This window comes from Orcinus orca, chromosome 11, assembly GCF_937001465.1.
Source record: "Orcinus orca chromosome 11, mOrcOrc1.1, whole genome shotgun sequence".
Taxonomy (NCBI): Eukaryota; Metazoa; Chordata; class Mammalia; order Artiodactyla; family Delphinidae; genus Orcinus; species Orcinus orca.
The window spans coordinates 73,829,022-73,851,220 of NC_064569.1; the positions used below are offsets into that span (position 1 = coordinate 73,829,022).

At 38.2% G+C, this 22,199-nt stretch overlaps 2 protein-coding genes and 1 long non-coding RNA gene across 4 annotated transcripts in view; 1 reads left to right on the forward strand and 2 right to left on the reverse strand.

Annotated features, from left to right (window-relative positions):
* Positions 1–5,571, forward strand: part of LOC117198507 (uncharacterized) — a 210,065-nt gene extending 204,494 nt beyond the window's left edge. For both annotated transcript variants that reach the window (XR_007470316.1, XR_004479704.2), the window contains one exon: positions 5,454–5,571. This is a non-coding gene — a long non-coding RNA (uncharacterized LOC117198507). The remainder of the gene's footprint in view (positions 1–5,453) is intronic.
* Positions 4,066–5,458, reverse strand: CCER1 (coiled-coil glutamate rich protein 1). Its single transcript, XM_004286958.3, has one exon. The coding sequence runs from the start codon at positions 5,345–5,347 to the stop codon at positions 4,253–4,255; it is 1,095 nt and encodes a 364-aa protein (XP_004287006.2). The 5' UTR covers positions 5,348–5,458; the 3' UTR covers positions 4,066–4,252.
* A 6,031-nt stretch (positions 5,572–11,602) lies between the features above and the next one.
* Positions 11,603–22,199, reverse strand: part of EPYC (epiphycan) — a 38,288-nt gene continuing 27,691 nt past the window's right edge. The window contains exons 4-7 of the mRNA XM_004285114.2: positions 20,077–20,235; positions 19,025–19,227; positions 17,628–17,723; positions 11,603–12,236 (exon numbers count right to left, since the gene is read on the reverse strand). Of these exons, the coding sequence (XP_004285162.1) occupies positions 12,066–12,236; positions 17,628–17,723; positions 19,025–19,227; positions 20,077–20,235 (629 nt within the window). The 3' untranslated portion in view covers positions 11,603–12,065. The remainder of the gene's footprint in view (positions 12,237–17,627; positions 17,724–19,024; positions 19,228–20,076; positions 20,236–22,199) is intronic.

Genomic DNA, 22,199 nt, shown 5'->3' on the forward strand with positions numbered 1-22,199 from the left:
ATAAAATAAAACGATTTAAAAAAGGAAAAAATAAAATAAATACATAAATAAAAGAAATTGAGATGGTGGCTTTGATTATAAAATGTAATTTTGTGGACAATAACAGTGATTTAACAGTATATAATGAAGTTGTTCCTAAATATTTGGTTATTTGGTCTTCACAATCGTTGTGAGTGGTAATAAGGTAGGACAGCTATGCCTGAGGAAACAGAGACCCAAGACTACCACCACCGCTCTCAGGCAGCAGTGACAACACACAGGTGCCCAAACTCTTCTCTTCCATCAGCTGACCCTGAGGTCGAGCTATGTTCCATTAACTGGCTGAAAGTTAAATAGATGTAGAAAAATGTTAATACTGAAACAGCTAAGATACAGCCACATTCTGATTTTGCTTTAAATACACAGATAATCAAGGCCAAAATGATTCAGAAGCATTAATATTAAGAGTAATTTTCAATTGTGATTAGTTAGTTTGAACCTGTAAAAATACAAACAATTTAGCCACGTATATCATTTTATTATGCTGTTAAAATCGAAATTAAACTGAAGAAGCTATTTTCTCATCCTACTCACTCCCTTGCCCCAAGACCACCTAACGGGTGATATTCATATCATATTCTTCCCAGACTCTGTGGGTTTGGTATAGCTGGGTTATTTAACCTCTTGTGTTTATTTTCACGGAACTAAATATGTTGAAATAACGCTTGTCCTCGTATGCAGATGTTATAAAATTTTATGAAACCATACTCAGAATTCAGAGTTGATCTCTAAATGTCAAGTGTATTTACCATCCTTAGAAGACTAATATTTTCACAGAAAAAAAAATCCCTTTAAGTTACTGTGGAGACAAAGTAATGAAGATAAATCAAGAAACGCTGTCAGTCACTGGAAAGGAAAATACCAGAATCTCTCACGTAAAAACACCTGACAAGAGACGGCAAACCTAGGCCTTGTAAATATATTTATGATTTATTAAGTTATTTTTCTGACAGTTGACAAAGGAAATAATACTTTCATTCTTGAAAGACATGGATAAGTGGCACCTCATTAGCATTGTGTCCACTCAAGGTTGAAATGATTTTGAGAATGAGAATTTTTTAAAAATTGTGAATTTTCTTCAAGCATACTTACCTCTAAAACTAAAGACGGGGTTTATTCTGAGCCATAGTAACACTGATACTCCTGAATCATCATCAGGTGGTGTGGAGCATCTCCAGGGAGCTCCAATCATGCTGAGCAGCAATGCCTAGGACCCTGTCATTACATGGTAGTGGGAGGGTAGGTCTCTGAAAAGTGTAATAGGTGTACTGGGATGTCTAACCCTCCCATCCCCCGACTTGATTTAATCACTTCACATCAGCCTCCAGGGTTAGTAAAGGGACCATCACAGTATCTGGCTAATAAAAAGAAATGAGTTCAGGTAGAGAATCATCAGTGACTAATTGTTTTCTCCTTTCATTAATTTTTTGCTGGTGTCTATTCAGAAGATATGGATAGTGTAGAAACGAGCAGGTAATATGGTTTCTGCCTACCGCTGTCACTTCTCATTGGCCACTCCTTCAGGACACTGTTGTCCTTCTGTCCTCAGTTCCTCAAAGGCACCAAGTTCCTCCCAGCTGTCAGCGGCCTTTAGCCTCAAGGCTCCCTCTGTCCACAGTAAACATCCCCAGCTTCACTCTTGGGTTCCCTTGTCATATATACTTCCATAATAGTGTGTTTCCTTTAGAATTCTTGCAGTGACTAATTTGTCCAACTTCATTTAGTGTCTGTCCTTTCAACTAAACTACAAGCAGCATGAGAGTGGGGATTTTGCTTACTCACCACTGTATCCTTATCACTATTCACTGTGCTTGGCCCCTAGTAGTTCCTTAATTATTTGTTACATAATGGTTCCTGAACGAAACTCTCGAGGCACTCCTCATATTTGCATCCCTTCCAATGACTACTGGGTAATGTCTTGCGTATGTGGAGACAGTTAATGTGTGCTGAATTTTGTAATGTAAAAGTGGAATCTTTTATAAGAATAACTTGAGGATTGTCCTGATATGATTGTGAAGAAATTCAGTCCTAAATGAAAGTGTTTCTTTAATGAGAACTTAGAGATTGAGGATCATGGGTAAAGTATTTTGGGACTATGACTTGTAAGGATTTATTGATCAATATCAGCAGCAGGATTCTTCTGTGCATTAGAAATGCATAATGGGTGGTCAGTTTTATACTACTTTTATAGGTCACTCAAAAATTGCATCTTGTAGAAAATAGTGACTTCTTAAGAGTATAATAAATGTTTGGTTATTCACTGCTGTAGCTTGGAGGGTTTGGTGTGATTTAAAAAATCCCACAATGTTTGTGTTAGTTTTTCTTCTTATGTTCATCCTGTTGGCCACTGAAGTATTGCTGAATAAGAGGTCTGATATTTAAAAAAATAAGAAGTGAGATGCAGAGTAGTTTCATTCAACACTTTTCTTATTTATTTTTTAACAGTTTAAGCTTATCACCCCTGAAAGCTGCAATAAGATCAGCATCCAGGCAAGATATCACCCTACAGTCTTCTCTTCACTAAATACTGAATTCTGGTTCAAACTATACTTAGAAGTATAGTTTGTCAAAAGACGTAATTTTTGAGAAGTGGGGCTCAGATTCTTCATCTAAGAAAATATGCTATGGCTAGAACCTTTATTAAGTTATGAGTATTAAGGGTCCAAGAAAAACGGTATTACTTCCTAAAAATGTTTGAATAAAAGCTGTTATTCCGAGTGATGAATTCTCCGTAGGTAATTGTTTACACATTAGAAACTAGCTCACGCAGCCTTGCACTTAAACATATTTGTTTTACTCTCCTTTATAAGGAAGACAACTGGGAAAGAAATTAAAAAAAAAGATACTCCACCCCCAAAAGGCCAATCATCTTTTTTTTTTTTTTTTTGTGGTATGTGGGCCTCTCACTGTTGTGGCTTCTCCTGTTGCGGAGCACAGGCTCCGGACGCGCAGGCTCAGCGGCCATGGCTCACGGGCCCAGCCGCTCCGCGGCATGTGGGATCTTCCTAGACCAGGGCACGAACCCGTGTCCCCCGCATTGGCAGGCAGACTCTCAACCACTGCGCAACCAGGGAAGCCCGCAATATCTTTTTTTTTTTTTTTTTTTTTTTTTGCGGTACGCGGGCCTCTCACTGCCGCGGCCTCTCCCGTTGCGGAGCACAGGCTCCGGACGCGCAGGCGCAGCAGCCATGGCTCACGGGCCCAGCTGCTCCGCGGCATGTGGGATCTTCCTAGACCGGGGCACGAACCCGTGTCCCCTGCATCGGCAGGCGGACTCTCAACCAGTGCGCCACCAGGGAAGCCCAAAGCCAATCGTCTTTAAAAAAAAAAAAAAAAAATCCATTCTGCAAAAACTATTTTTATTATTCCTGTGAACTTATGACAAGGAATGTATCCAGGAACAAGGCTTCAAAATCTAAGCTATGTTCCACTGTTTGCAGTTTGCTTGGATTTTAACTAGGTGTGCAAGTTGACTTCTGACCATGGGGAATCCTCTACATTCATGGATTTATGGATTGTTGAGGCCATGGCAGATAACCAGTTCCACAGAAGCAACTTCACGCTCTTCTGAGGAAGATCCGTAGCACTGTGGAACAAGGAATATAAATGAGCAATGCCACAAGAGACTGCAAATGGGGTTACCAAGATACAACCCTCAAAAATGAACTCTGAAGGTGGAAAAACTACAAGAAAAAAATATTAAAATAGGCGTTTTAAAAAAGTTTCAGCTATCATGTTAAGAGCACTGATGGACATTCAATAGACACGGCACATGCTTCTTAGGCATGGAATGTATAAATCTGTTATAAAAAGAAACATTTTCAGCACTGCCAGAATTTAAAAACAAAAAATGAAAAACTCAAGCATCTAGAGGGGAAAACACCAAATGAAAAGATTCAAACTGTAGTAATGACTATTTGGCCTTTAACTATTTCCAGTTAAATTATATTTGAAAGCTCTCCCTCCCCCAGTCATAGCCATACACAAGCACACCAATTTTTAAACGTTTTATAATGGCCAAAGAAGGGGTTTACATAGATATATTTGTTAATGGAACTCATTTTTTAATTAGTTTTTAATAAGTTGCTAATTCATTTTAGCCTCACATCAGTTCCATCTCATTCCCCAGTCCCTTTCCTGATGTCTAACAGTTAATGTCCTGTACCATGAGGTCAGCTTCCTGTGGCACTTTGGGAATTATCTGTTTGGGGTTTCAATAAGTACAGTTTATAAAGTTCTCTGTCTCTTCTTCAGCCCCCACTAAGGTTGATAAAGGCATTTCCAGAGACAAACGGTTCTCTTCCTCCCTCTGCTCTTCCTCCTCCAGCCCCTCCCCTTCCTCTTCATGCTCCTCCCCCTCCGCCCCCTCCTCCACGGAGTCAGGTTCTTCGGCCTCCTCTTCATCCTCGCCCTCTGCGTCCTCCTCCTCGCTCTCCAACTCCTTGCAGTCACACTCCTCCTCGCCACACTTCTCCTCCTCCTCCTCATTTCTCTCCTCTTCCTCTACCGGCTGTGGGCTTGGAGACTGGTTTTCCTCATCCGGGTCCGGACTGAAGGCTAGAGAGGGATTCTGCCCAAAGCTATACAAAGTTGCCCGCAGCTCCGCGTCTTCCTCGCCACCGCTGGAGGCCGCATCGTTTCCGAAGGAGCCGGCTGCGGATGCGGTGCCGCCCGCCTGGGCCTGCTGCGCCCGCAGTGCCTCCTGCTGCCGCATATCCTCGTAGATCTGGTTCATGATGAACTGGGTGGTGTTCCGCGGTGCCCGCAGGCCGGGTTCCCGCCACCCGCACAGATTGACCGGCCGCAGCAGCGTGCTCAGATCCTCTGAAGGGCTCCTCTGGAAGGAGCGGCGAGGGTCGCGGCGCAGGCCGCGGCCCCGGCGGCCCCAGTGCTTCTTCCGGGCCGGGGGCCTCGCCCAGCCGGGGTTCCAGGGGCTGCGCCAGCAGGAGCAGCAGCAAAGGCAGAATGGGTGCAGGCCGTACACCCGGATCACTTGCACCCGGCCAGGGGGCTTCCAGAATCCCTCCGGAGGTGGGTGCCAGGGTCCTCCCCAGCGCCCCCAATTAGAACACACGGCCCAAGAGGGACGTCTGGGTGGCTGGAACCAAGGTCCTGAGCCGTGCTGTTGCTTCGGCTGTTTCCTTGGGGGCTCATACTCGGCCTTGGGACCATAGCGATGCCACTGCCTGTAAACCGGAGCGCCCCTGAGCCTTCGATGGCAGGAAGACCAGGTGCTTAATGGGGCAGAGGACGCCCCCCCGTGGCCCAGGTTAAGAGGATCCTCTTTTCTATCGAGGGGCTGGGTCATGATTCAGGGAGCTCTGAGAGGTCTAAACGGAAGCGTCCTAGAAGCTGCCGTCAAGTTTGGCCAGATCTGAGGGTCTGAAGAGCCTCATGTCTCTCTCTCTGCGCAGCACCACGTGCCTGCTGTTGGGATCACGCCTTTCTCTCCAAAAGGACCCCTCTTCTCTGCTCGCTCGATCGTTCTTCCACGTAATCTCTGCCCCGTGGCACCCGGGTTGTCTCGTCCAGGTGAGTTTGGGTGGGACTGGGGCTGGGTAAGGATGGGGGGGAGGAAGGTGTTGGTGGGCGACGCGCAGTGAGACCCGCTCCCGGGTCCCACACACCCCCGCCTCACAGGAGGCTCGGGCTGGGGACGGGAGGGGCAGGGGTTGCGCGTTACCTTGCGGCTCCTCCTCAATCCAGGTGCTTCACCGCCGCCGTCCTGGCTAGACTGAGGCGGGGTGGGCAGCGGCAGCCTTTAAATACCGGCCAGGGGCCCTGCGCGCCCACCGCATCCTTGGTTGCCCCGGGAGACAGCCAATTGGGGTTGAGGTCGTTGTCCCTGGGCGTGGAGTTGGGGTTCCGCCCAGAACGAGGTTGCCCGTGAACGTTCGCAGGGGGCTTGTGACGCAGTTTTTGAGGGAGGTGGCGAGGGGCGGGAGGCTCGATTTGTGCTGCCCACGTTAGGAAACGCTTGAGGCAGTTTATCTGAACCCTTAAACCACCTTGAGGTGCGAGGTTGTAGAAGATGGACCTTCGGCTGAACGCAGAGGTGGGGGTTGGGGAAGAATTTGTGTATCGAAAAACAATATCCTACACCTTTGGGACGGCCCAGGGGGTAAAGAGAAAGCCCTCGGAGTCAGAAAACTGGGCCCCACTCCTTACCTTGTGGTCTGTGCCCACTCTTCTAAATCCTAGGAGCTCTGTGTCAACGTACCTGAAACAAGACGGCAAACGTTTATTGCGTGTGCTTACTGCGGGCAGGTGGGCTCATGGCACATAATCCTCATGCCTACTCAGGCACATAATCCTCATGCCTATCTTATGCAAGATAACAATCTATGCATTGTTACCACATCTCATAGATTAGGAAACGAAATTAATCTACCTAAGGCTGTGGGACTGATGAATTTCAGGGCTAGTAAACCTGAGCCTGTTTGACCTCAGAGTCCAAATTCTCCATGAGATTACTATACTACACTGCCCAGGCACCTTAAATAGGACTCTGGTGATGAGTACAAGGAATCTGTATGGACAAGCAGTTTACTAATTGTAGCATATGCAAAACATATGTCCGTTGATTAAACATTACCAGGATGTATACCATGGGTTTGTACCTAAAAATGCTAGTATGCCAATTACATTTTTCCCTTTGTTAACCAGACAGTGTGGTACCTTGGGAGCTTTTATAGTATTAAGGTTAAGAATATGGGCTTTGATTTAAATAGAAAACAGCCTACCCTGAATGATACTATATGGTGGATACAAGTCATTATACATTTATCCAAATCTGTAGAATGTACAACATCAAGAGTGACCCCTAATGTAAACTATGGACTTTTGGTGATAATGTGTCAATGTAGGTTCATTATTAACAAATGTACCACTCTGGTGGAGGATGTTTATAATGGAGGAGGCTATGTATAAGTAGGGGGAGAGAGTGTATGAGGAATCGCTGTACCTTCTCAGTTTTGCTGTGAATCTAAAACTGCTCTAAAACACAAGGTCTATTTAAAAGTAGAGGTGTTTCCACTTCAACTTACCAATTAACCTCTGGAAGCCTCCAGTTCCTTACCCATACCATGAGTATAGTTATAGTGCCTGTTCCAGAGTTATGTTAAGGATTAAGTAAGGTATTGATTAAAGCACTTAGCACAGGTACCCTGTGAGCACTCAGTAACTGTGAACTATCATCAGTACCATATTTACATGCTTTAGGACTTGTAAAGAAATTGATACAGTATACGTAAAGATAACTAACCCTGTGCCTGATGCAAAAATAGACACCCCCATCCTTGGGTCCTTTTCTTGTCCCACTTTTGAGAAACATCAAGAAAGTGCTACCAGCCTTGATCCTACAGAAAACCACTGAGTATATCTCCTTATCACCTTCCTGTGTTGAGTGGAATTGTGCAAAAATGGAACACTGCCCACTGGGAACCTGAGTCCATACAAGCTTCCACTGAATGATAGAGAAGCAAAATTAGGGGAAGCCCTGTTGCTTACAAAGGTCATTTATGCCTTCCTGCTTGAAAATTGAGAACAGTACATGGATTCCTGGTTCAGCCCTCCACCCTTTGCTGTGGGACCTATAGATTCCACAGGCATCATTCAAGTTCATTTGCTCTGTGGTTTGCTGAGGAGACAAGCCTGCTTGACTCAAAGTGCAGAATGCTGACATTTTTAGCCTCCAATGTCTCTTTTTGGATGGAGACTCATACACTTGGCCTCAGCCTCTGATCTGCTTAACTTGAAACGGAATGGTGATAATCCAGATTTATTTTTCTAAGAATATACTTGGTATATGATATTGAGTTTTAATTAAGAGCTTTAGAAATTGAACATGTTGCTTAGTGGAATTCCCATCAGTTTCTTCTTTTTTTTTAAAAAAGATTAACTCACAGGTAATTAAGGACATCATTTTTTTGAACAGTTGATGTGAACTTTATACCAATAATACTGGCTTTATACACTTTTTTCATGGTGAGATGTATATCTTTCATATTCATCCTCCCTATTAAAAAAAATTAATGCAGGATTGTTTTGTGCTACTCTTAAGAGAAGCAGCAAATTACAATTTATGATTATTGTTTTTTTCAATAGATTGACATTATAATACACATACTGGTAAATCACCCAAGAAAATTAGCACAAGAACATGTTAAAAACCACTGTCAGAAATGCAGCTAAGAAATTTTAAAGACTTTTAAAATTGACCCATACTCTTTAAATGCTGCAAAATGAATTATTTTGATTCAACATTAAAATATAACACACCGTGTTTTTATATATTGTATTCATTTATATTGCTACATAAAAAGTTCCCACAAACTTAGTTACTTAAAACAACATACATTTGTTATCTCAGAGTTTCCAAGGATCCTGGAACAGCTTAGTTGTGCCCTCTGCTCAGGGTCTTACCAGGGCTGTGATCAAAGCATTTGGCCATTTGGGTTCTCATCCTGCTGCTCAATTAGGGAAAATCTGCTCCCAAGATTATTCATGTTCTTGGCAGAATTTGTTTTCTTTTGTTTTCTGTGGCTGTATAGCTGAGGGCCATACCCTTTAGCTGTATGTTGGCTGAAGGAAGCCTTCAGGTTTCGAGGCAAACTACAGGTCCTTGAGGACAGCAGTGGTTCTAGCGGCTGCCCATAGTTCCTTTCCATGGGCTTCCTCAACATGGCTGGTCACCCCATCAAGCCAGCCAAGAGCATCTCCTTAGTGCTTCCTAGCACAATGAACACACACAGAGACACACACACACACACACACACACACACACGTATTATAATCATGGAGCTTGACTTTTGTGACATCACTCACCTTTGCCATATCCTATTGGTCAGAAACAAGGCCCAGGTCCTACCAGCACTCAAGGAGAGAGGATTACACAAAGGCATGAACACCAAGAGGCAGGAAATCATTGGGGATCAACTTAGAGTCTGTTTGCCACACGTTTCAAGTCAATGCAGTAAAATATGTCCTTCGTATTAACTAGTTACAACTTTATTTGGGAGATTTTAATGATATTGTTGCATTTTGAAATTCTGATAAGTGCCATGTGGCAGCATGGGTTTTGCTATGTTTTATGTTATTCAGAGCATTATGTTGTTAAGTTGAAAACACTGCAGTCTTGGTGTTGATTTTTGTGCATTTGGGTGACTTGAAAAGAATGAATCCTAACACTTGATGGCAGTAGTAACTCGTTCAAAATTCAGTCAGTGAAAGTCCTTATATGAAAGAAACTACGTGAAGTTAGACCCTTTATAAATATATTTGATCATGAATACCTTATTTAAATTACTCCAGGTTGCCAATATTAATTATTATTTATTCTAGTATGGTGGCATTGGGTATATTTATTAGAGTTTAGTATTTTTTGACAGGCTTTTGGAACTCAAACCTCAGCTAATTAAACTTGTAAATAAAATTCTTTAGAGAAAAGTTGGATATACCTGATACATTTGGTCAGAGAAATGAAATACAACAAGTATTTCAGATTTATCTTTGTAACCAATGCATTGCTATGTTATACAAAAAATAATGTCAATAGAACTCATTTTATGCACTCTCAAAAACGTGCCTTTTTCCACCGTGAATATAATCATGTAATTTGAAACCATCTAGCAGTTCCAGAGGCTAAATACAAGGTATTAAGCCTTTCTGACTTTTTGAAAGTGAGAAAAAAGGAATTTAAAATAACTCATTGCTTTGTCTAGATAATTTGGGAAGTTGTGGGGTTAGTTTGCAAATTGGTGAGGCATGTTGTGAATCAGGGAATACCACTTCAGTATTTTCAAAACATTTATGAATTCTCATATTATTTAAGTAAATTAGGAAGGGAAAATTAACTTTGTAATGAGATAACTACAAAGACAGTGTTGCTACAGATTTAAAGAGAAGTAAGGATGTGAATTTTACACTCATAATAGTACTATGTGTAGGTATTATTTGCTATCGTCCTTTGAAAATATTACTAACCCTATAATAACTCAGGGTTTTCAGACGATTAACACAACACATTTTAGGCCTGTCATCTGAAAAACCTGTGTATTCAGTAAGAATTAATTAGGAATTTTAAATGGAAATGTTTGCTTATAAATAGTTTTAAAGTACACTGTAATACGGGGCAATAAAATGCAGTGTCCTCCCTTTTGGAAAATAACCTGTAATATTTAGAGAAAAGTAAATGTGTGTAGCAAATTCATAAAGAAAAAAACGTTGTCATTAAAAAAAGGATTGTATTTAATCAGGGATCAGTTTTAGAGTTTTGGAGGCTAGGATGTCCAAGATCAAAGTCTCAGCTGATTTGGTTTCTAATGGGAGCTCTCTCTCTGGCTTGCACATGGCTGACTTCTCATTATGTCCTCACATGGCTTTTCCTTAGTGCATGTGCACATACATAAACACGCACACACACACAAACACACACACAGAGTAATCTCTTTTTCTTTCTCTTCTTATAAGGGCACAAATCCCATCATGAGGACCCTATCTCATGACCTCATCTAACCCTAATTAAACTTCCAAAGGCCCTGTCTCCAAACACCATCACATTGAGGGTTAGAGTTTCAACATATGAATTCTGGGGGTAAACATGCAGTTCATAACAACTTCTCTGTCCAGCCTGTACACCACTTTCTTGTATTATAAAACAGGGAAAAGTTACATTCATAGTATTTGAGGCGGGACAGTGGAGTGGAATAGGATAGACCTTTGGAGTCAGCCCTTAATCCAGGGCAAATTATTTAAGCTCTGTCTCTGATCTGTGACTTGGAATAGTCATTACTATCTCCAGCTCCTAAGATGTTGTGAATTAATACATGCAGAACACCTCAGTAGATGCCTGGTACGTATTTTGTGTCTGAGAATTGGCTCCTATTATAACAATGTATATCCATGTAATGGGCTGGTATGTGTTGTTCAGAATCAGTAGAGCTGTATGTGCCAATATGACAAACATCACCAAGAAATATTTTTAAGTGAAACAAGGAAGGTGCAGAATAGTGATTATCTTTTGTGCTTAAAAATCCATGTTTACATGTACTGATACATACATATTGGTGGTATATATATACATGTAGCAAATGCATACACTTTTCTGTAAAAAAAGGGAAATTATTTATGTGCAAGTTTTTGTTTCTTATGGAAAACTTAATAAAAGTATGCAAGAAACCATTGACTATTTCTAAGGAGTGGAGCTTAGGGTTTGCTGCTGGAAGGAAACTCACATTTCATTGTATACTCTTTTGTTATCTTTCAGTTTTTAAGCAAGTGCCTGTATTATTATCATACATTTCAGAAAGATCAACTTTTTCTAGAAGGTACTCCTCAACTTCTTCCCTACTGTGATTTTCATATCATTGTTTATGTTTTCCATTTTGTATATTTTATTTTTTTCACAGGCACAGAAATATGCCATTGTCAGTTTAGGAAAGGTCTGAAATGAGTTGGCAGGTCTTTAAGATGATAAAATATTTTTCAAATACTGAAGCTATGTATATTATTATGCTTATTTGCATGTTGTGATTATAATGAATATTTTTCCACAAAGCCATTATAATTTTCAAATATTTTTCTTTTCTTCATTTTCTTTCATGAATTTGAAAAAAGAAACATGTTTTAGTGAAAAAAAAGGAGAGAAAAGTTTAATTAAAAACATTTAAATCTTGGCAATATACCTAAAATGTTAATTTTTAATTTTTATTATATGATTAATTTAAAATTATAGAGGATATGAATCCCTAAAACTTGCAGATTACATGTGACATATAAGAATATCTGTGAAATATTTTCTATCTTTTAGTTTTGCACTTTCTGTACATCTTTTAGTTTATTCCTGATTCATCTCGTGTTTTCTTAGATTCCTAAATTGCTATCATATATTATAACTTTTAGCTGTATTTTATGTAATTATCTTTCAGAACACATTTTGAAAGTATCATGCTGAGTTTTCTTTTGGAAGAGAGCAGTAAGAATTGTTTTGTTGTAGCAGGCATCATAACGCTGACCATTATCTGCAATTAGACAAGATTCCCAATAGGCAAACGAGGTAGGCATATGTAGGCTTGAGGAGTTTTGCTGAGATTGATAGGGTTTCCATCCAATCGAATATCCTCTAGTGCCTTACGAATATAAGTCAAATTTTTAACATTGCAGAAGGTATCTTCACGCATCTCCAGAATGTTGTTATTCTAAAAAAGATTAAAATAAATGATTAGACATGATATAACATATTCTTGGTATTGATTAATAATATAGTCCATTTTGCTTCACCCCTGTTTTTACTCTTTCATTCCTTCTCTCATCCAAAAATGCACGTTATGTGATTATTATACATCAAGCACTTTCTAAGCAGTGGGGATAAATCAATTAACATAATACACAAGTACGGAGCTTGTACTTCAGTAATGGGAATATACAATAAGGAGGTGAAAAAACAAATTTAAAGAAAACAAGTTATTTCCAAAAACGATGTGAACTCAGAAGAAAGGATGGTGACTGTGACAAGTTATCTTAAGAGGCAACAGTGGAGCTGAGCATGGAGTGACAAGGAGACATGGGCATGGAAAGAGCTGAGGCAAGAATATCCCAGGCAGAGAGAACAACAAGTTCCAATTCTGAGTAATTAGTATGGAAAGTTTAAGAATGGGAAAAAAAGTCAACATGGCTGAAGTGAAGTGAGGGAGAGAGTGAGCAAATGTCAGGAAGATATAGGTCTGGGCAGGGCCCAGAACTAGATTTTTTTTTTTTTTCTGTACGCGGGCCTCTCACTGTTGTGGCCTCTCCTGTTGCGGAGCACTGGCTCCGGACGCGCAGGCTCAGTGGCCATGGCTCACGGACCCAGCCGCTCCGCGGCATGTGGGATCTTCCCGGACTGGGGCACGAACCCGTGTCCCCTGCGTCGGCAGGCGGACTCTCAACCACTGCGCCACCAGGGAAGCCCTAGATTTTTTTAAATAGCTTTATTGAGTACATTTCACATACCATAAAATTCGCCCATTTTAAGTGTACAGTTCAGTGGTTTTCAATATAGTCACAGACTTGTATAAGGATCACAACAGTTTAATTTCAGGGCATTTTAAACATCCTCCAAAGAAACCCCATAGATATTAGAAATAACTCCCCATTTTCCCCAACCTCTAGCCCCTGACAACTTCTAAACTACTTTCTGTTTCTATGGATTTTCCTATTCTAGACATTTCACAAAGGGAATCAAACAATATATCATCTTTTGTGACTGGGTTCTTCCTCTCAGGATTGTATTTTCACGATTCGTACATGCTGCAGCATGTATCAGTACTTTTTCTTTTATTGCTCAATAATATTCTTCTCTATGGATATGCCACATTTTTGTTTATCCATTTATCAGATAATGGGAATTTGGATTGTTTCCACTTTTTGGCTCTCATGCATAATGCTTCTATGAACATTTGTGTACAAATTTTGTGTGGACATACGTTTTCAGTTCTTTTGCATATGTACGTAGGAGTTGAATTGCTGGGTGATATGATAACTCTGTGTTTAATATTCTGAGGAAGTATTAAATTGCTTTTTAAAATAGCTGCACTCTTTTACACCTCTACCAGTAATGTATGAGGGTTCCATTTTTCTCTGCATCCTAAGCAAAACTTGTAATTGTCTGTCTCTTATTTTAGCCAACCAAGTGGGTGTAAAGTGGTATCCCATTGTGGTTTAGTTCATTGCTAGCATAGAAATACAATTGATATTTTATGTTGATTTTATAACCTTCCACATTGCTGAACTCATTGATTAGTTCAAATAATTTAATAAATTACTTGTGAGTTTCTACTTAAAATATTTGTAGATCAATTTGGGGGGTATTTCCATCTTAATATTAAGACTTCCAAACATGAATATGGGGATATCTTTCCTTTATTTAGCTCTCTTTCCCCCCAGGTTTATTGAGGTAACTTTGACAAATAAAACTGTAGATATTTAAGGTGTACTGCATTATGTTTTGATTTATGTATACATTGTGAAATGGTTACCACAATCAAGCTAATTAACATTTCCATCACCTTACATAGTTACCTTTTGTGTATGTGTCTGGTGAGAACACTAGAGATCTACTCTCAACAAATTTGAAGTATACGGTATAGTGTTATTAACTACAGTCACCATGCTGTATGTTACACCTCCAGAACTTGTTTATTGTGAATAACTAAAACTTTATACCCTTTGACCAATGTCTCCCTATATCCCCCACCCCCCAGTCCCTGGTAACCACCATTCTCTGAGCTTGACTTTTTTAGATTTTACACATGGGAGAGATCATATAATATTTTTCTTTCTATAGCTGACTTATTTCACTTATTTCTCCAGGTTCATCCATGTTATTGCAAATGGCAGGATTTCCTTCTTTTCTCAGGCTTAATAATATTCCATTGTATACATAGACCACAATTTCTTTATCCATTCATCCATTGACAGACATTTAGGTTGTTTCCATATCTTGGCTATTGTGACAAGTGACACCATGAACATGGAAGTGCAGATAACTTCAAGATACTTATTTCATTTCCCTTGGACATATACCCAGAAGTGGGATTGTTGAATCATATGGTAGTTCTGTTTTTAATTTTTTTTTGAAGAAATATCATACTGTTTCCCATATCTGTATCACCTTATATTCCCACCAACAGTGTACAAAGGTTACCTTTTCTCCACATCCTTGCCAACACTTAACTTTGGTCTTTTTGATAATAGCCCTTCTAACAGGTGTGAGGTGACATCTCTTTGTGGTTTTGATTTGCATTTCCCTGATGATTAGTCTTGTTGAGCTCCTTTTCACATACTTATTGGCCATTTGTATGTCTTCTTTAGAGAAATGTCTAATCAACTCCTTTGCCAATATTTTAATTAGCTTATTTGTTTTTTTCCTATTGAGTTGTTTGAGTTCTGTATATATTTTGGATATTAACCCCTTCTCAAATGTATGATTTGCAAATATTTTCTCCCATTCCATAGGTTATCTCTTCTCCCTGTTAATTGTTTCCTTTGCTGTGCAGAAGTCTTTCAACAATATGTCGTAGTTTTCAGTATACAAATTTTGCATTCTTTTATTAATATTATTCTTAGGTAATTTATTATTTTGCGACTATTATAAATAAGTTTGTTTTCTTATTTTACATATTTTCTTATTACAAATAAGCTTGTTTTCTTAATTTTATTTTCAGATTTTTCATTTCTAGTATATACATATACATTAGTATTTATGTATTGATTTTGTAAACTGTCATATTGCTGAACTAATTTATTAGATTTCTATTCTGATCCATGGCTTATTAATGAAGGTGTTGTTTAATATCTACATATTTGTGAATTTCCTGTTTTCTTTGTTGTTGATTTTTATTTTAATTTCATTGTAATCAGAAAAATGCTTTGTATGATTTCAATTCTTTTCAGTTTGTTGAGACCTGTTTTGTGGCTTCGTATATTGTATATCCTGGAGATGTTCCTTGTCACTTGAGAAGAATGTATATCTGCTGTTGTTGGGTTGGATGTTATATAGATGACTGTTAGGGCTAGTTGGTGTATAATGTTGCTCAAGTCTTGTGTTTCTTAGTTGATCTTATGGCTAGGTGTTCTATCCACTATTAAAAGTGGAGTATTGAGGAATCCAATTATTATTGTTGAATTGTCTATTTCCCCGTTTAATTCCGATAGTGTAGTCTTTATAAATTCTGAGACTCTGTTGTTAGGTGCATGTGTTTATAAGCATTACATCTTTCTGATGGATTGACTCTCTACGATTACAAAGTGCCCATGAGGAATAATACAGATTTAGTGCCTATGCACTGTACTATTTTCTTTGCTAGGTAATAGATACACATTGTTAATAATTATCATGCCTCACCTTTAAGTGATACTTCTCATGTATCAGTAAATGCAGTACCCACTTTATAAACTAAAACTGAGACGCAGGGAGGTTTAGATATTTGTCTAATCATTAAATAGTGTCAAGTAGAATTTCAGCCCAGGGAGTCTGATTTTGCCAGAGTTGTCATTCTTAATTATTATACCATATGTTGAAAAACATTTTTCAAATGAATCAAAAAAGGAGATTTTTATATGAGCATTAAAATGAATATAAAATGAAGATAATTTAAATTAAAAACAGCTTTATACTGGATATTGCTGAGGTGATTGTGAAAGAGAAATATTTTAAAAGGTTCACTTAATGCCTTTTTAAACCTTAGAATAGGGACTGTAAAGCCAATTACTTCAAAAAAAATCTTATATTGTATATACAAGCGCATTCAGTTTAAATATAACATCAGAGACCTGGTTACTCTGTAGAAGTTAATATCAGCAAAGACAATAATAATAAAATTTAATTCAGAATTGGAAAAAAATTCCAAAATTTCCCTGAGGATGCCCTTGAAAATCCTCTTCCAATCCTAAACAAGTCAAGAAATCCTCATATTTACAGAAATTCACCCCCAGAAAAAGAGAGACCAAGAGAGAGCCATAGAGAAACAGGACGAGCACCAGAAAGGGAATACACATTAAGGAAGTTAACACAGCCAGAAAAACTCTCAAAAGTGACAGACTCAGACAAGACTCATAGACAGATATTCACAAAAAGACACCAAAAAGAAGTATGGAAAGATATAAATAGGAATAAAAGAAAATTCACAGAGGTAAATAATTACAGGGTCCACAGAGAAAAAAAGAATCAAACTTGCTCTCACATAGCAAAATCACTTCTTGTGATGGTCTATACTTTATTTTTTGCTAAAAGATTGTAATATTACACCATGATATCGTGTCTTTGAGCACATAATGGTTGTGTTCCCTACAGATTTATTCCACAGATGAAATTATTACATTGATTACAGCTGTAGAACAAAAGTTACTCATATCTGAAATAATTTATCTTTCTTTGTTTCAACAACCAAAAACATTTGTTTTAATTGATCATATTTTTAATATATTTAGAAAATATTAGATCATAACATTTTGAAAATGTGTTTTCACTCATTATTTCAGAGATAAAATGTAGCTTAAAGGGATTTAAAATAATGCAAGCTTTCAAATATGTTTGTTTAGAAAAAACTGCATTTTCTTAATCCAGAGAGATGGAAGTCTGTCATCTCTCAGCAGATAGGAATGTCCTAGGATTGAATTTTCCTCAGTACATGGAACCTAAAATCAAGACCTAAAACTGACATTTTTCCCCCCCTGAAAGCTAGAAATCAAATCAGATTTTTCTTTCCCTCTTTTTCTCTTCCATTTCTAATCTTTACACATTTCTTCAGCAGATGAAGCTCTCATTTTTTTAAAAGAAGCTTTGTATGTCAAAAAGATGCATTATGATTTGGCAAAGAATGAAAATAAAGACTAAACTCATCAGAAATAAATCAGTAGAGATAAGAGTCATGAATGTACAATTACCTTGTACTCAGATTGAGAGAATGAATTAAAGACAGGAGAAAAGAAAAGAAAAATTGTCACAGTGTATCAACATGCCATTATAAACAGCTTTTGCATCCCACCTTCACCTGTTTGCTTCTGTTTTCCATGGAGGTGTTGGGGATAACTTACTAGCAGAAGCCTACCTGGAGGTGAAGGGCCTGTAGATTTTCTGGGAGTGGCAGAGGGATGTGTTCCAAGTTGTTATCGGAGAGGTAGAGATGATGGAGATCATACATATCCTGTAAACATTCCAAATGTAGGGTCTTAATAAAAGTTAGTGGTGCTACAGTTGTATTTTTAATTCCCTGTCTGTGAAACTATTTGTGAAATAATACATGCCTGTTCAGGTCTTGTATTGTAAAATTGAGGCAAATTAGTTTTCTGTGTTACTGGACAATTCAAATGAGTTTTGGAAGAATTGATAGCAAGCAAATATCTCTCTATGCAAATGAAACATGTTTCTCAATCTCTAGGCAGAAGCTTTCTTTGCCCACTCTAACTTTCTCTATTTAAGCAAGGCAGCGACTTCCCACAGAAGACACTCTGCAATAGGATTTTGAGGATTTTGGTGAGACATAGCAAGAATTTCCTTCATGTTACAGGAATGGAGAAATGAAAAGTTCTCCCCAACAAAATCTTGCTCCAGCCCAAGTACCAGGTAAAGGGCAGCCTAGCAAGACAGAATAAGTTTAGATAATAACAGGTCTACTCTAGCCAAACATCACAGGACAAACTGTGACTCACTACCACCCATGCCAACAAAATCTGAGTGGAGAGACTAGATTTTGACCTTTGCCAGGCTCTAATGAGGTGCCCTAACTTCCTTGCCCACCAGGGTGGTGTCACAGGAGAGCCAGTGGAGAGACAGGGTTTCCACCATTGCTCAGTGCTAACGGGTCCATGTAACCCCCTGTAGCCTCCATGGAAGTAATGTGATGTCCCTTCAAACAGTAGTTTAAATTTGTTTGTTCAACATATATTTAGAGGAGCAGCTTGAATGGAGTAAGAGTGGGTAAGAAAGCCAATCTGGTTACTATTCTCAGATTCTATGCTGTTATTCCAAGCAAGTCACTCTAACCCCAAACTTGTTTCCTTCACTTAAAAAACAAAATGCATAAGATTAACTGAATCCATTCTCCTTACAAAATAATTTAGAAGGTTTCTACCCTCAAAGGCACCACCCACACTCTGTACAAGTAGTTGTCCTTCCAACCACATAAGATACTTTTGTTAAGTGGCATTTTTGGTAAATACAATTCACCCAGCTTACAGCATTTCCAGGTGCAATTTATAGAGTGGTGCTCCAGATAGCCACGCACTTCTTATTCCAGCTCTGCTTTCTGTTCTTGGTGATTGAGCAGCCTCAGAATGTACCAGAACACAGTATTTCCCCAAAGCATGATACATAGTGTTGTAAAGTTTATTTTAGGAGTTAAAACTCTCATCAAATTGAATCCCTTTGTGGAAATAAAAAGGCTAGTCATTGATAGCAAAGGGAATGGGAAGATGAAAGTCTTTCATATTCAAACTCAAAACTCACTTTAAATGCTTCTTGCTTTATTCCTTTCCTTCCAAGTCTATTGTTGCTAATATCAATAAATGTTAAAGTGGTTGGCAATTCTGGGAGCTGCCTTATCTTGTTGTCACGCAGGACAAGCTCTCGGAGTCGAGGTAGCTTTCTGAATGCATCTTCATCAATCTCAGATATTAAATTTGAGGTCAGATCAATCTTCCTTAGATCATCTGGAAAAAAATGAGGGAAGTAGTTAAATATTCTTGAATATGTTTTGCTCACATAAAAATAGGAATATAAACTTTCCCATATACAAGCAAATATAAATATGAATTTAATTAGCAATGGACAACTAATGAAACAATTATTTCTAACAACTTCATAAAAATTTAATTGTTTCCCCCAAATACTATTCATATTTATGCTCTTATAAGAAAGTGTAACTTTAGCAAAGAAACTGACTCATTATATTTAACTGGTCTTTTCCCTATATTCTTCATAAACTTTGTCTGGATTTTCTATTTAAAACATTTTTCTCATTGATGGCAGATTATTGTATTTTCTAATAGTAATAGATGCATTAGCATTAAAATACAAAAGCATTAAAAAGAAACTTTCGAATGATTAAAACACTTAATGAAGACAAGTACCAAAATTCTTCAAAGTTGACAACAATTATAAAGTCAGAATTTAGGTTTGCATTCATCAGTCATAAAGCAATTGTGCTTTACTGGAAGTCTATTCAAACAAGCCAGATCCTAGTAAATATATGACCATGACTTTCTACTCTTATTGTTACAACATGATAATGAGATTTAACCTATAAAATAGAATTATTTGTGATTTTTCTTTATTTGAAAATAGTTTGAGAGTATCAATAACTATATAGTTTCATAACAACCTTTATAGTTTTCATAACAACCATTTTTTCTTATCATAAAACAAACCTTCAAAAGTAAAAATAATTGATTTGAGTCATATTTTGATATTCAAGTTTCATTTTCAGTACCAACATTTCATAGTGCAAACATTTTAGGAAAAGTCTGTAAAGAGAAGGGTATTAGTGCCATCATCCTTACTTAGGCTTGCAAAATCATTTCTGTTGATCTTTTTAATTCTGTTAAAGCGGGAATAGAAATAAGCAGTGTTCTTGGGCAGCGGAGGAATAGCATCAAGTTCATGGTCATCACAGTATACAGTGGTACTTATACAAGTACACAGAAGGCAGGTTGGAAAGTCTAAAAGAGGCAAACAATATATGTAAGCAACAAAAGCAACTTCTAACAAATTATGTGATTACGAATATTTATTAAACAAGATTCGTGTCTCAGACTATTCTGGCATATTTAATATTTTCTCATATAGTTTTCTTTAAATGGAATATTAAAGTCAAATATACCAACTAAGGCTACCCCAATAATTAGTATATTCTTTGTAATGCTTTAAAATTTTATTTTAAATTACTGAGTGAATATTGCATGGTTGTTGCTCTTATATTTACTGGAAATTCTATTTTCAGATGTAAATATTAACATTGTGGTTTTTATAAATTTAAAACATCACATATAATATTTTTATTAGGTCTTTCGTTCAATATTTAAACAACCCACTGAAACAAAATCAAGAAAAAGGGCAATGATCATTAATATTAATTCACTCAATGTGCATTTATTAAATCTTTTCTTTGTAAATGGCACTGTGCTAGCTGATGAAACAGTGGTGAGCCAAAGAGACAGTTCTGTTTTGTAATCTGCTATGTAAGATGAATGTTAATCACAAATAAATAAAATGATGACTGTGGTAAATGTCAAGAAATATCATAGGAGCATAAACTACAGGAATTTGATTCAGTCTGAGAGTCATCGTTTTCTGAGGAGGTGATAATTGAGTTGAAATCTGCAGGAAGAACAAGAATTGATTATGCAGGTGACAGGGAAGAGCATGCAGGCAGAGGAAGCAGCGGGTGCCAAGTCCCTTCACTTTGGAGGAACCAAAAGATGGTCCCTGTAGCTACAGTACAGCGAGCATTGCAATGCTTAAGACATAACACACACAGGCCTTATAGGCTGTGTTACAGATTTTGTTCCTTATCTTAAGGATGGGCAGGGGTATTACATGATCAGATTTGCATGTTAAGATGTCACGCTGATTGAAGGTAAGCTGGAAGACTGATGGAGGGCCAGTAGGCAGAGAGGAGATGAGTTATCTAGATAAAAGATGACGGTTGCTTGGCTAGGGTAATGGTGATAGAAAAGACAACAGATCCAAAAGAGTTGTCAGGCTGGATTATATCTCCATTTATTAATCTATTTTTTTCTATCACCCCCGTACATACACACTCCTACCCATCCTTTGCACTCTGTTTATTGGTCATGTAGAGGACAGTGAGCTTCAAGGGAGATAGAGAAGAAATGGCCGGAAGAAAAGAAGGACAATAGGATGGACGATGTTACGGAGGCCAAGTGGAGAGTTAGTTTGAAGGAATAGGGAATAGAAAATAATCTAAGCCTCCTGAGATGTCAGTTAAGGACTGAAAAATGTCTCTTGGATTAGTTACTGTGGGGATTATAGGAAACTTCAGTAAACACTGTGGAGTGATGAGGTTGGAAGCTGGATTACAGCCACGAAGGAGGAAGTTAGAGGTGAGGAAATAGTTACAGCACATACAAACCATGCTATTGAGATGTTTGACTGTAAAGAAAAAGGAAAGAAAGATGGTGATAACTATAAGAAGACGTATTTGTGGTGTGTATGATGAGGAAATGGACTAAAGTGGGAGAGATTTGAAGAAAAGAATCCAGAGGAAGAGAGACTGAATATAAAAAGGATACTGAGAGGGCAGCAGGAAATGGGACTCAAAACACAATGGGAAGAATGAAGATTTCAGTTTAATTTAAAATCTGTGGTGTGAAGGACGCATCTGTGAAACCAAGGTTCCTAGCTCAATCCCTGTATGTATCATTTAGTTCATTGAGAGAAAGTTTGTTCTATAATTTGTCAGTTTTCCTAGTTGCTTCTGGTCACTAGTCATACCCTGGAAAAATTATGAATTAATGTAATTCTACCACTGTTACTGGAAAAAGAATGCAAAATTCTGATAATCATAGGTGTAGTAGGGGGAAAAAAACACAATCGGAAGAATTTACATCCCACATGTGGGAGGACAGACAGTTCCTCTGTTGTAATAGGAGTAGATGCATGG

Excerpts from the sequence above, each read along its gene's own strand:
- CCER1 (XM_004286958.3), bottom strand. The coding sequence starts at position 5,347 with ATGACCCAGCCCCTCGATAGAAAAGAGGATCCTCTTAACCTGGGCCAC.